Raw genomic sequence first — 14,451 nt, forward strand, 5'->3', positions numbered from 1 at the left:
AAATCCATCCTCATCACTGTTCTAAAGGAATGTTCTCCTATTCTGAGGGAAGCCCTCTGGGTACAATTGTTGTGCATTTGTTCTTGTTAAAAATGTTAAGTAAACAGAATTTTACAGCTGCTTAGCAAGGAGCAGTGAAAATCCTGTATCACTTTATTTATTTAGAGGTACAGAATGGAACAGACGCTTCCAGCCCAACGAGCCTGACTACCCAGCAACCCACTAGCCTAATCACAAGGCAATTTACAATGACCAATTAATCTACTAACCGTACGTCTTTGGAAAGTGAGAGGACACCTGAGCACCCACAGGAACCCATGCGGACGTGGGCAGATGATACACACTCCTTACAGATGGAGCCAGACTCTCATGCCCTGAGCTGTAATAGTATCACACTATCCACTATACAACTGTGTCACCCATATTTTAAAAAATAAAACACCACTGACTACAGATTTAGAAATGTTGTTTTCCTAATGTTTTGGAGTAATTTTTTTTTTCTTTTACGAAACCTGAGGTTCTTCAAAACTGATGTAATGGAGTAAATATTTTAATTCCGGAAGGTATCTTCACGAGTTATCTTAATCCGATTATAGACTTGGCAATGCTCACTCACCTTGGTCACCGTGGCAGGGCAAATCAAAAAGGGTTCCCTTGGATCGACTGCCTCCAACTTCATGCCAACTGTGAAGCAGTGAGTCCTTATATCAGACTGGTCCTGCAAGTTTTACACAAGAACAGAGATCATGAAGTGCAACACCCTTGTGTTCAGAATCAGATTTATTATCTTTGACATATGTCATGAAATTTGTTTTGCTGCAGGTGTACAGTGCAGTTCATAAATACACCATTAATTTTTTTTTGGAATTTTTTTTATTGAAGTTCATCAAATAAACATTTCCATTAGATGTATTTCAGACATTGTACAGATATATCATATCATATATATCACAAAATCTCCACAAAGTATTTATCTACGGTATACACTTGTAGAAAAGAGTGGAAAGAAAAAACAAGCAAAAGGAAAAAACTATGTACAAGTAGGGAGTGATTTTTTTTTACAACAGTTTCATTGATTTGTGAGAATAAAATCAGGCCTATGAGGCATTATGTAGTTAAACCATTTTTCCTAGTATGAACCAAATTGCTCCAGCTTATGATTAACAGATGTTATCTTCTCCATTTTCTAAATGTCCATTGTAATTTCCATCCATGCATTTAAAGCTGGGCTCTCCTGTGATAACCATTTCCTAGTAAGAGTCTTTTTACCAGCCACCAACAGTATATTCATTAAATATTTACCTTTTTTCAACCATTCTTGAGGTATATACCCAAAACATATGGTCTTACTCTCTAAGGGTATTTCACATTTAAAGATGTCTTGTAGGGCATTGTGTATCCCCCTTTAATAGTCTTTAATAACAGGGCAGTCCCAAAAAATATGATAATGATTTGCATTTTGATTTCCACAATTTCTCCAGCAAACAGGGAGGTTACTATCATAATGGGATTTCTGAGAGGGTGTAATAAAATATCTTATCAAGTTTTTCCATCCAAACTCCCTCCATTTCTGTGAACTGCTACACTTGCATTGATACCAATATACCACTAATTATAAAAAATATACATTTTAAAAGTAGTGCAAACAATAAAGAGCCATAAAAGTGTGTTAATATTCATGGGATCATTGTCCATTCAGAGATCTAATACCGGAGGGAAGAACCTCCTCGCTGATGGTAGTAAGGAGAAGAGGGAATGTCCTGATGGTGAAGGTCCTTAATGATAGATGCTACCATTTTAAGGCATTGCCTTTTGAAGTCACCAATTTCAACAGAATTGATAACAGGTACAAAATGCTTGGCATGCTGAACTCATATATACTAATCAAGATATGCTTTCAATATTCATATAAACCCAGAAAACGATGATGCTTCATTTGTCTCTCTATCATAGATCACCAATTTGAACTCTTTGGATTTCTTTGGAATGTTAGGGTCTGAAAACAATGCACTAGTGTTAACTTATATAATGCAAGTTTTGACTACTGGAAATAAAAAAAATGAAGCAGAAGTTTATTCCAAAACAAGAAATGCTGATAACACTCAGCAGGTCAGAGAGCATCTGTGGAGAGAGAAACAAATATAACAGTTCAAGCTCACTTTTATCAGTGAGCTTATTTAACATGGTGGCAGAAAGATGAAAATGGAGAAAAAACAGGTTAGTATTAAAAAATTTAAAGTACCGGTACTGTAAATGAACATCTTCTGGGTCAAAGGTCTATAACCATGCTCTGAGACCAGACACAAACATCTTTCCCCATTAGTGTTAAAGCAAGTACATAAAGTAAGTCTCTTGACAATTATGGATAAAATCTGCTCCCAGCTTAAAGTTTTTTCACTAATCCGATAATTGGTTGTATTTGTTAATCCTCAAGGAGAGCTTGCTGAAAAACAGACATGCGGACATTAATATATTTGGATGGGGAGGAGGGATGGGGAATAGCTTATTGCATTTGCTTTTCAGGAGTAAAAGTTAAAATACCACTGGGAGTATTTAAGAAGGCATTCTTTATCAACAGTTGTTCATGGAGATCAAGCCTCAGCAGTACATTTGCTGTGCATCAGTTCCTAGCTGCGAACCACCAATAACGTTCCTTCAGATATCAGTGCTTTCCACAAGAAGCAATCACAATGTGTTGCATTATTTCTATAGGTGGAAACAGCTTTACTCATAAAAGGAGAGCAAGCGTACAGCATAAATTGACCAGGCTCCCAACCAAAATGACGGTGACCTTCAAATTAAACGAGGATAAAATACAACATATTATGTTGCAATTATACTTATCTCTGAAGTGTTTGAAGTAGTGCACATGATTTTGAAAGACGATACAAAAATGGCCAATGCAAAAATTCAAGGATCTAAAACGTATAAGCTAAGGAAGTATCTTCACAGATCCATGGAGTTTTTTTTTCCGAACAGAAAATTAAATACACATTTCTATGAAACTGTGAATAGGAGAATAAGACCAGATATTGCTTATCAATTTATGAGAGATCTACTCATCGTTATCAGATACACAAGAGATTCTGCAGATGCTGGAAATTCAGAGCAAAATACTGGAGGAACTCAGCAGGTCAGGCTGCATCTATTGGAAGGAAAAACTGTTGATGTTTCTGGCCAAGATCTTTATCGGGACTGATAAAGATCTTAAGGGGGAAGAAGCCAGAATAAGGCGGTGGTGGGGAGGAGAAGGATTTCAAGCCGGCAAGTGAGGGAAGAAGGGTGAAGTAAGAAGCTGGGAGGTGAGAAGTTGAAGAGATAAAGTTACGGGACTGGAAAAGAAGGAATCTGGTAGGAGAGGACAGTGGACCATGGGCGAAAAGGAAGGAGGAGGGGCCCCTGAAGCAGCCTGACCTGCTGAATTCTTCAAGAATTTTGTGCGTGTTGCTCATCACTATCAGATGTCACCCACATGCAGTCCAAACGTGCTCACATCAATTGATGTCTCATGCAAGAAAAATAGATTTTCTAAACCATTGATATGAATGGATGTTCTAATGGAGTTAAAGAAAAACAATGAAGTATATTAATTTGTATTCATGTATCACTGTTAAAATAAATACCATTGGGTATTTCACAAAGATAAAGAAATCCTTAAACACATTTTGACACTATAATGCTTAAGCAAATAAATGAAAATAAAGTCAAAGTTTTAGTAACAGAAAACCTTTTTCTGTGTGCAACTTGAATGAAGCTAATTCCAATTCCCACCAATTTACATAATTTACAGTGCTGGGAGACAAACAGTGTCATTAGTTTGTGGAAAATTGTCCATGATAATGCACGTTCAATTACGATTGCAACATTAGATATTTCTAAAGGCATTACTGACTATATTCCAACAAAGCCTTTTTTATAACATCTGCATCCAACTTAGAAAAATTGGCAATACTAACTCCTCTTTGTAATAAGATATGGCATAAATCCTCAAGCTCTTTTTAATATTAGAAATGTTGGCCCAAACCCTAGCTACTCCAACGCTATCCAAAGTAGGAAAAGTGCTACAATGTAAGAATATCATTTAAAAAAAGTGAAGAACTAGAATAAAGTATTTTCTTTCCATCTGCAAAAGTTCGTTTAATGTATCCTATTAACACCTACATTAATGCAACAACCTTGGTACCGATTTACAAATGTATTCACTGGCTCAAATATAAAGAACAATTTACTTAAAGCTACATGTGAAGAAGCACCGAGCAGGTTACTCTGGGAACTTCACTAAATGCATCTGGAAAATGTGCAATTGGATTATTTAAAAATGGAGATGCCAGAGTTAAGCATCATTTGAAGTAAAGAGGGTGGTGAGAAGGAAAGGGCCAAGATCGCAGGCAATGCCTGGGAAGAATTAGGATCAGGGGAGAGAGAGAGTGATCCTGAGGTCTGATTGAATTGAGGGGTATCCAGAAGCATTAAAGCTGGCCATGCTATTTAACTGCAGTACCTTATTCCTAGTCCATTTGCTAGGTTCTCAGCTTAAAGAAAGCACAACATACTTGAAGAAGGTCAGAAAGCATCTATGGTAAGGAATAAGCAGTCAACATTTCACGCCAAGACCCTTCATCAGGACTGCCTGAAACGTCGGCTGTTTATTCCCCTTCTTAGATGCTACCTGACCTGCTGAGTTCCTGCAGCATTTTGTGTGTTATACAAAATACTTAAACTTATTTTATAATTAGTCTAGTGGAGCTGTTTGCAATCCACATATTTTTATAAGCTTCTAAATTATTCTCAATTAGATGTAGCTTTCACCATTATATATACAGTATTATCTACCCAAATTGCTTTAGTTGAACAATTTACGAATCTAGATTTTACAATAAACAGTTTGTCAAAAAATCTGCAAGGGGAAAATATTCAAGATTCTCCAGAACTCACAAAAACCTGGAGGAACTTAGTGGGTCAGACAGCATCCATGGAGGGTCAGGACTTCCCCCTCTGAAGATGCTGTCTGAACTCTTGAGGTCCTCCAGCTTGTGTGTTGCTCCAGATTCCAATATCTACAACTTAGATACAATTGCACACAAACCAGATGAATTCTTGATTACTTTTACTGACACTCGCACAGTAGATATTATTCTGTCCACTGTATTTAATCTCAACATTCACCCTACTATCAGATGACTGAAAGTACATATTGTTTGCTGATGTCACTGTTCCTTTAAGCTTTTTAAACGCATACTGATTTCAGAACATAAATGCTTTATATATTTCTCTAGTCACTAAATAGTAAAACAGAAAGAAATTCATATGGATTCACTGAGAATCATCATTCCAAATACTACAACGCATTTGTAAAGGTGGAATTTGTGTTAATCTACTGATCAAATGTACTGTTATATTCTCAGGCCAACTTGAACTGCCAGTTAGTCAAGTCCTGGCTCAATCCATGCATTCACTGATTTGGCTGAGGACAGACATCCATTAGCAAGATCAGCTGGTCCGTGACTTTAAACAAGCTTCCACATATAGTTGAAGCAAAGAACATTTAGTTCATGGTGTATAGTGTTGTATGCTTCGGTTATTTTCAGTGAAAAAATTTATAAATCCTGTCATGTTGTTTGGTAGGAAGTTCCAAGAGGAAAGGGGATACAGACTTCACCTGTGTTGCAGCTGTCCGGCTAATGGAAATTCACCCTCACAGAATTCACAAATCACCACTGAGAAATCACAGATAAGGGATAAAATTTGCTTTGATGGAATTTATGCCACAGAAGTAAATAAATTAATACATTTTCCCAGCCTGCATTTCCCGATGCTTGTACGGATGACATGGCTTTACAATAAGAAATATTGCAATACGGTAAACACAAATACTCCGCAGATCTTGAACAGCACACACGCACGTAATGCTGGAGGAACTTAGCAAAAGTTTAAAATTCAGATTTATTTTCAAAGTATATATCTGTCACCAAATACTACCCCAAGATTCCTTTTCTTGCAGACATTCACAGTAGAACAAAGAAATACAGTAGAGTCAATGAAAAACTACACACAAAGACGGGCAAGCAAAACCAATCTGCAAAAGACAAACTGAGCAAATACACACATGCTAAACAAATAATAATAAATGAATAACACAGACAACATCACTCCTTGAAGGTGAGTCCACAGGTTGTGTTCAGTGTTGGGATGAGAGAAGATGTCTATGCTGGTTCAGCCAGCAAGTCAGCACGTCAGATAGTATCTATGAAGAGGAATAAAGTCTGAGATCCTTTATCACAACTCCAGTGTGTTTCACTGGTAGAATATAATTTGTGATGTGGAGTGGTCCATTTTCTAGGAAAGCAACTTTCATTTAACGTGTAGTCATCAGCATATTCCTAGTGTAGTATATCGTGACTTGGAGTGGAAGGTGCTCCCATGCACCCCGCGGCCGTTGTCCTAGGTAATCAAAGACACAGTGTAGGCAGGTCCATTAAATGAGCTTCAGCGAGTCATTGCAGTCATCTTTTACGAGCTGCCCATTGTAGCCGTAGTGTGCCAGAAAATGCTGACGGTGGAGGACATGGTATCAATCAGTCAGATTCACGAGTATTGCATGACAGAACTTCTAGAGAAAAGTTTAGGCAACTGATGAATAATCAGTCACACTCCTAACTTGCAGATAGCAAAATAACCTTGTGGAGTTCAGCAAGTTGCTTGGTTAATCTTCTGGAAAATTACAACACCAAAATGGCGATGGTAGAAGATTCGTTAATTGTGTTATTCATTCTTATTTGACAAGACTTGGAATCAGTATATTATTGCCACATGTACCAAGATACAGTGAAAAGTTCGTCAAATTAAATCATTACCTAGGCATGAGGTAGTACAAGGTAAAACAATAATAATGCAGAATAAAATGTTACAGCTACAGAGAAAGTGCATTGCAGATAAACAAAAGAATAATGAGGTTAATTGAGAGTTCAAGAGTTCCCCTTATTATAGAAGGGGAGAGTTCAGTAGTTTTATAAAAGCAGCATAGAAGTTGTCCTTGAGCCTGGTGGTACAACCTTTTGGGTTTTGTATCTTCTGCTCAAAGGGGGGAGAAAAGAGATTGTCCAGGATGGGTGGAGTCTTTGGTTATCCTGGCTGCTTAACTGATGCAGCGAGAAGTTTGGACAAAAGTACTGGCTTCCGTGATGTGCTGAGCTGTGCTCACAACTCTCTGCAGTTTCTTGTGGTTACGCGCAGAGCAGCTGCTATTATTCTCTGCCATCAAAGATGCTGTCAAGGTGTGTGAACTTCTCCGCATTGAGAGCACTCATCTATTTCTTAATACCATAGTTATATTGGATGATGATTAGGTCTGGTAACTTCATATACAGATGGGACACTTACAGACACTATTTACTGAAGAGTTATAAATACTACATCCTTGTCATTTGCTGGCATTGAAGATGGAGATACTCCTAAAGTAGTCTCATCCTATTAAGCTGAATAACTGCCCTTCAGCTTAACTGACTAGAGTGCAAGATCCACTGTGGTTTAGTTTAATTTCTTGGTTATGGGATCACAAAGTTCACTAAATTCTGCAGCCCTGTGTGTGTGTTGTGGCTGCACCACTCTCAAATCTCAGTTTCAGGCACACAACCCTAGAAACCCACTGGTTAAAGTGACTAATCTGGGCTGTGGACCCGCTGCTGGAGAGATACCCACAAAACCGTACACTGCTGGATGGACCTTAGAACTGCAAAATGGCTTTCTTTCGTACATCGTGGGGATGCAGAGGAAGTCAGCAGATCACTTAGAGAAGACGGCGCCAGGAAGTGTCGGCTTTTGGGGTCCAACAGGGACTGTTAGGGTGGGGGTGGGGGGGAGCATGCTGGACTGCGTCAGAAAATTGGGACTTGGGGAGGGGATGGAATGTTGTCAAAAGAGATTTCCAATTTTATGAGAGCAAGGTGGTGGGAAGGTCTCTGGGGCAGGAAAGTAGTGGTAATCTGGGCCATGGGGAGGGCAACCAAGCATTAAATGCAGAAGAGCTTGGTGCTTTAAATTCATGGCCCCCAGCACAGAGCTGCTGAGGAAGACCCATTTTAATTTGCTCCATGAAAGAAGCAGCATTATGGAAATCCGGTTGGGCTGGGAGCGTTTGATGGTAGGTGCATCAACTGTAAATGAACAGAGACGTACATAACACTGGCTTGGCTGCACTTTGATGCACTGAGTGCAATTCTGGTCACTGTCCCACCAGACAGACATGACTCAGTTATACAGGCTGCAGGAAAGATTGCCAGGATGTTGCCTGAATGTGAGGGAGGACTATTTTCTCTGGAGTGAAAGAGGCTGAGAGGTGATTTGATAAAGGTATATGAAATTCCCAGAGACATTTAAATGTCTCTCAAATGTTGTTTCTGTTAGGTACCTATTGGGAACTAATGCACAGCTTTATTCTACTACTGGTGGTGTTCTTTTAGGGTAGACACGCGGAATTTGTTTCCCATGGTAGGTGAGTCCAAACGAGAGGGCAAGGGTTTAAGGCGCAAGGGAGGAGGTTGAAAGGGAACCCAAGAATAAATCTTTCAGACAAAGAGCAGCTGGTATCCGGAATGAGCAGCTAAATTAAGCTGGCAAAGGCAGGAAGAGCAACAACATTTCAGAGGTAAATGGATAGGCGCACAAGTGATCAAATCACAAAGAGAGATTCGGCAGATGCCGGAAATCCCAGCAACACAAACTAAACGCTGGAGGAACTCAGCAGGCCAGGCACCCAAGTGAGCAGGGAAGGGAGCAACAGAAATCAGTGCAGGCACGGTCTCGCATCCAAGGGCCACACAAGTGTGCGTGACTGACGTAGTTAGAACCTATTCAGCAACAGCTTCCTGCCCCATTTACGCAGAACAGCGTCGCAAAGAAACGAAGGCAATCCCAGCAATGTTGTCGATTAGTCTTTCTTCTTTAAAAGTGGTCCCAAGTAAGTGGCTGCCTTATTATCCAGAATCCACTGTCAGTAACAATGAGTTAGACATCAGAGCACAGTCAAGGAACAAGAATTGCATAAACACCAGCACTTTCCTTCACTCTGTGTGGGTTTGTCATTGATTTGGAAATGTTGCAAAGCGGCGTTGCACAGGCTGGCTGACCCCCAGCACATCCTTCAGTGCTTTTGCTAGTAATGCAAAAGACACATTTCACTGTGTTTCAATGTAAATGTGATAAATAAATGAATCGGAGTCAGGGATCCACGAGACATTGGAGCAGAATTCAGCCCATCGGTCTACTCCACAAGTAAGAGGCGAATGGACAGGCACGTGCGTGAGCAGGGAAGAGAGATCGATCCACAGTCCCACCATGGTCGATATCTTATCCTTGTCCACCTCCTTCTTTCTCCTTCTCTCCATAACCTTCATCGCTCTGACTAATCAAGGACCTACCAACCTACGCTGTAAATATACCCAGTGATATGGCCTCTGCAGCCAAGACCTGTCTGGTATGCTGAACTCCACTTTCCTGATCCAAGTACAAAACAGGTTCCTGCCGCTTGTACCGAACCTCATCCTCTAGAAACGATGATCACTTCAGTCAGATTCTGTGCACCTACGAACAGAAACAGCACCACTGTGTGAACGGAGTCCAAAACCTGCAATGCTCCGTCGAATTTTTCACCAGGCACATTTCAAGCTAAAAGGTCACTGCAGCTGTGGGTAAAGACAATAAATTTGACGTAGAGAGGGGTGAAGAAAACAATGCCATGCATCTGACTTTCTAGGCGAATGGCAGCTGCTCCTGGCTTTAATCTTTCTGGCATTGGACTGGATATGCTCTTTAAAAGTGATTACGCTTGCTTGGTTTTATGGAACCGTATGCTCTCCCCAGTCCACCCAAAAATAACAGTGCCCTAAACTCACATCAAACGGTTGAGCTGTGAATAATACACTCAAGATTACATGTTACGATGCAACGTGGCCAGGGACCAGGACAAATACGAGCAATCCAGTCTCTTAATTCGATGTCAAGGGGCCTGTCAAACAAAACTCCAGAATGAATTCAAAACTTCCAGCTGCAGACATAGATCCAGTGGCCACTTTATTAGGTACACCTGTGCTCGTGCTCATTAATGCAAATATCTAATCAGTCAATCATGTGACAGCACTCAATACGTGAAAGCATGCAGACATGGTCAAGAGCTTCAGTTGTCGGTCCATGTGGATCTTGGTCTTATGAAACGTTGGAGGAGACATTTATTCTCTTGTCTTTGTGTACCACTGCATTCACAGAGCATCTGTTTATATTCAGCATTTCCTAAACTCTGCACTGAGAAAAATACTATAATTACACACCTGGCACGTTTCTCTTTACATCTTAACCAGGTCTATTATTCATTTTTTTTGGCGATATTGCTCTTTTAAAATGAAGGTAATATCACCAGTTTTTTTTATTCTGACAAATCATATGCTTCAAAGAGGCAACAATTGCATCTATGTAAAGTCCAATTTTCAATTGAGCAAGGTTTTGAAAAAGGTCCTAGCACCTTCCCTGCGTATGTGATGAATAAAATCTTCTCGGGCTTCTAGCTGGATACAGATATTGATTTGAAACGATACTTCAATGACAAACCCTTCCAGGGATTTGTAGGATCCTTACACCAGGGATCACCCAGGGGTAAGATTAATCCCTGGTGAAGATGGCAGAGTTTGTCATTGTTTAAGCAACGTTTTAGTCTTAATTCCTGGTCTGCCCCTCCAGCTTAGGAACTTCTTGCAAAATATAGTATATTTACAACAAAATTCAGGCATTAACAAGACAATTTCTATTTATGTATTCAACATGGTAAAATATTCCAATTCACAGCACAGAATGGATATCAAATAAAACACGGCATTGGATTACATGGACAGGCAATAAAAATGGTGGTGATGAAGTAAATTTTAAGTGGCATCATTGAAGGAGGAGAAGCTTTATTTTTTGCAGCTTATCAATCATAGTTTGAACCTACTGTGAATTTTCCCAATTACTCAATATTGTTGCTTAAGTGTCTTCATGTTAAAAGGCATGGAAGCCAATACCCTTGAAATGCCTGATAACTGAAATAAAAGTAGCTAGACAGACAATACTAATCTTCAGAAATATATGGAAATATACCGATCCACAGACAACTGCAACAGGGTTTGATTACCTTCATAACCCAGTTAATTGCTTTGATTTCAACAACCTTAAGAACATTGGAAAGGACTGCCAAGTTACTCAGTGTAACAGTGCATAATCAACCACAACAAAAAAAAAGGAACAGATTAAGTGAACTGTTTAATGTCCCCAGAATAGATCTTCAGATTTAAGAAATTATGACAGTGTACTCATCAAAGGAAAAGCTGCTGGGGCTTGTTTTGGCAATAAGCTTTTCATAAAATGCCATGATTTTGCTGAAAGGGTAGAAAAATATAAGATTACAATAGTCTTGAGAGATTTCAACCTGAAACTAAAGTAAGTTTCCATTGATTGTGCCTCAAGTTCTGCCGAACTTTCAGCCAACTACTCTCAGCCAACATATGTTCATCTTTTGAACTTCTATTGAAGTTTACAAAGAGGTTCTGTATCTGCTATTTTACATTTCTACTCAAATAGGGGAAATTCTACTCAAATCAAATGGAAAATTTATATGCATTTTTTCACAAAAAGAAAAATCAAGAACTGGCATGGTTTACTCACAAAATATTTACACTTTCCAAAATCTGGTAAAGATCTGAACCATTTCTCACATTCACATAAAGGAGAAGTGAAATGTTTCTGTGTAAAGCATATATTCTACAAAGCTGTGGGATAAATTGGATGCAAATACATGCAGTAACTGTAAACAGAACAACCAAGTTTAATTAAAATAGAACTGGGACCACTGCTGGCTATGAAAGAATTCACGTGTTAATATCAAAACAAACATCCAACAGAGCAGAATTTACATGGCTATTGCAAATCGATAAATAAAATAGCATTTATCTTTCGCACTTCACTTCTAGATCACAATCATTTGTCAACAGTAAAGCTTCCAGCAACACTGTTAACATTTTTCCAGCGTCCCACATGCAATTACAGTGAAAGCAAAATGAAACCAAAATTGGCAGAACGCCAAGATGAAAGGGTAGATTGGCAAGTTGAATAGACTGTTTGCATGGGCCTCTTGTGCGAGGATGTAAAGCAATAAAATTCACTCAGAACACAACTACCACAATAGCATTTTGCTCAAACCACATCGACAACATTTACAGCTTATTTTTAAGAAGAGTTACAGTCTTCCCCACATTGTAAACACGTTGAGGCTGAATGACTAGGTTTCTTGGAAACTTTTCCATCATATTGTCGACAACTAGTATTTATTGATATCCAAAAAAATGCGACAGTACATAAAAATGTTAACTGAACTGCTGAATGTTTCCAGCACTTTTTTTTCTTTCATGGTATAACTATTGCTCTACAGAGTACACTCAGTGGCCACTTTATTAGGTATAGGGGGGAACCTGGTGTGGTTCCCTTCTGCTGTAGCCCATCTACCTCAAGGTTCAAAGTCTTGTACATTCGGAAATGCTCTCCTGCACATTACTGTGGTTATTTGCATTACTGTCACCTTCCAGTTAGCTTGAATCAACCTGGCCATTCTCACTGAGGCTATGAAGACCGCCCCGGCTGCTGTTCTCCATGCCCACTAATAAGATGAACTGATAAGCAAGGCTTTGGGCCTACTCCGTGGTTTGGATCTCCGGATTCAATTTTGGTTCGGAATGCTGCTGTTCGCTTCAGTTGTTGGCATTTGTATTTTTTTTCCTTTCTCTTGTGCATCGAGTGATTTTTTATTTTTATTCTTTTTTTTTAAATTGGGTTCGCTCAGGTTTCCTGATTTGTGGCTACCTGTGAGCAAGCAAATCTCAAGGTTGTATAATTTACACATTCTTTGATAGCAAATGAATCTTGAATTAACAAAGGCATATTGTTCCACTGGATATTATTTTTAAATCGTACCATTCTCTGTAAACTCTAGTGACCGTTGTGCATGAAAATCCCAGGAGATCAGTAGTTTCTGAGATACTCAAACCACCCCATCTGGCACCAACAATCATTCCGCGGTCAAAGTCACAGATCACATTTCTTCCCCATTCTGATGTTTGGTCTGAACAACAACTGAACCTCTTGACCATGTCTGCATGCTTTTATGCATTGAATTGCTGCGTAAAATATGGCTGATTGGCCGATTAGATTTTGCATTAACGAGGTGTACAGGTGTACCTAATAACGTGGCCACTGAGTGTAAAGAAGCGCTAGAAAATAGGAACACAGCATTTTATTTATGTAACACTAACCTCATTAACGTTGGCATTCATAACTAATAAAATAAAGGAATGTACAAATATTATAAGCAATTTTAAAATCAGAAATTAAGCCTTCAGTGGCCGGTGAACTGAATAACAATCTGAGCATCTGGATTCCCATTACTCAAATACCCATAACCGGTTCATGTAATGGCTTTGTAAGTTTCAATAGTGCATTACAGCACATTTAGAGCTAATAATTTTCAGCAATTCACTTATCAGGAACTGAGTGTTGTTGGCAAGTTCAGCATTTAATCTCCCTTCCTAATTGCCCTTGAGAAAGTGGGTCACGTTCCTGACCTTTTGCGGATCCTCTGGTGAACACAGTCACACTCTGTGCTTTGGTAACCGTAGCCAGGATGTGATGTGGTTCCTTAAGCTTTTCTGTAGGGTCCCCTCAGCTGGTTCGAGACATCTTGTTGAGTGAATCGTACTGGAGGCAGACTAGTCTCTGTGATGGCGGGGAGACCAAGATGGATTTATACGACGAGGCAGTTATGGGGCCATTGAGTGGCTTGCCAGGCTATTTCAGAGACGAAAACCTGGTGTGCTATGGAGACAGAGGCACAGCACACCTTGGAACTAGAACTATTTAAATGGCTATTAAACTATTTAAACTATTTAAATTTAAATTTAAACTATTTCTTTTTAAATGGCAATCTGTTAATTTTCCTCCTTACTGCGAGGAACTCGAATCCAAGCCTTCGGGTTACTCGTCCCAGAAGAAACTCCACAATCTGTCACCACCAAAGTGCTTCACTTTTATAAGATTTTATATTGTGCCTTCATCCCATGTCTCCGTCGGCACATCAAGGATTTTCTGATGAGCTATTTCAGCAAGTTTAAAAAAGTGTAGAGTATCCAGTCACATGCCATTAAGTATCATCTACTTTTGGAGCGTATGCTAAATGACATCTTTGACATGAGATGAGTGAAACCCAGCAGACGTTTAAGAAACTAAATGAAATAACGAACTCCTGAAGAATCTTGATTATCAATCGCAAAATGGAAGGACTCTTGCGGATAAGGAAATCCTGCAAATCCCAGACCTCAACTTGGGCAGCGCAGCATCTGCCGAGGAGAACAGAGCTGTCTGCCCATTACAGTGAGTGGG

The 14,451-nt window shown here is 39.4% G+C and overlaps 1 protein-coding gene across 7 annotated transcripts in view; it reads right to left on the reverse strand.

Annotated features, from left to right (window-relative positions):
• The window catches only part of sfmbt2 (Scm like with four mbt domains 2), a 220,724-nt gene that overhangs the window by 100,113 nt on the left and 106,160 nt on the right, over positions 1 to 14,451 (reverse strand). For all 7 annotated transcript variants that reach the window (XM_059987321.1, XM_059987320.1, XM_059987325.1 and 4 more), the window contains one exon: positions 617 to 718. In XM_059987321.1, coding sequence (XP_059843304.1) covers positions 617 to 718 — 102 coding nt within the window. The remainder of the gene's footprint in view (positions 1 to 616; positions 719 to 14,451) is intronic.

This window comes from Hypanus sabinus, chromosome 13, assembly GCF_030144855.1.
Source record: "Hypanus sabinus isolate sHypSab1 chromosome 13, sHypSab1.hap1, whole genome shotgun sequence".
Lineage (NCBI taxonomy): Eukaryota > Metazoa > Chordata > Chondrichthyes > Myliobatiformes > Dasyatidae > Hypanus > Hypanus sabinus.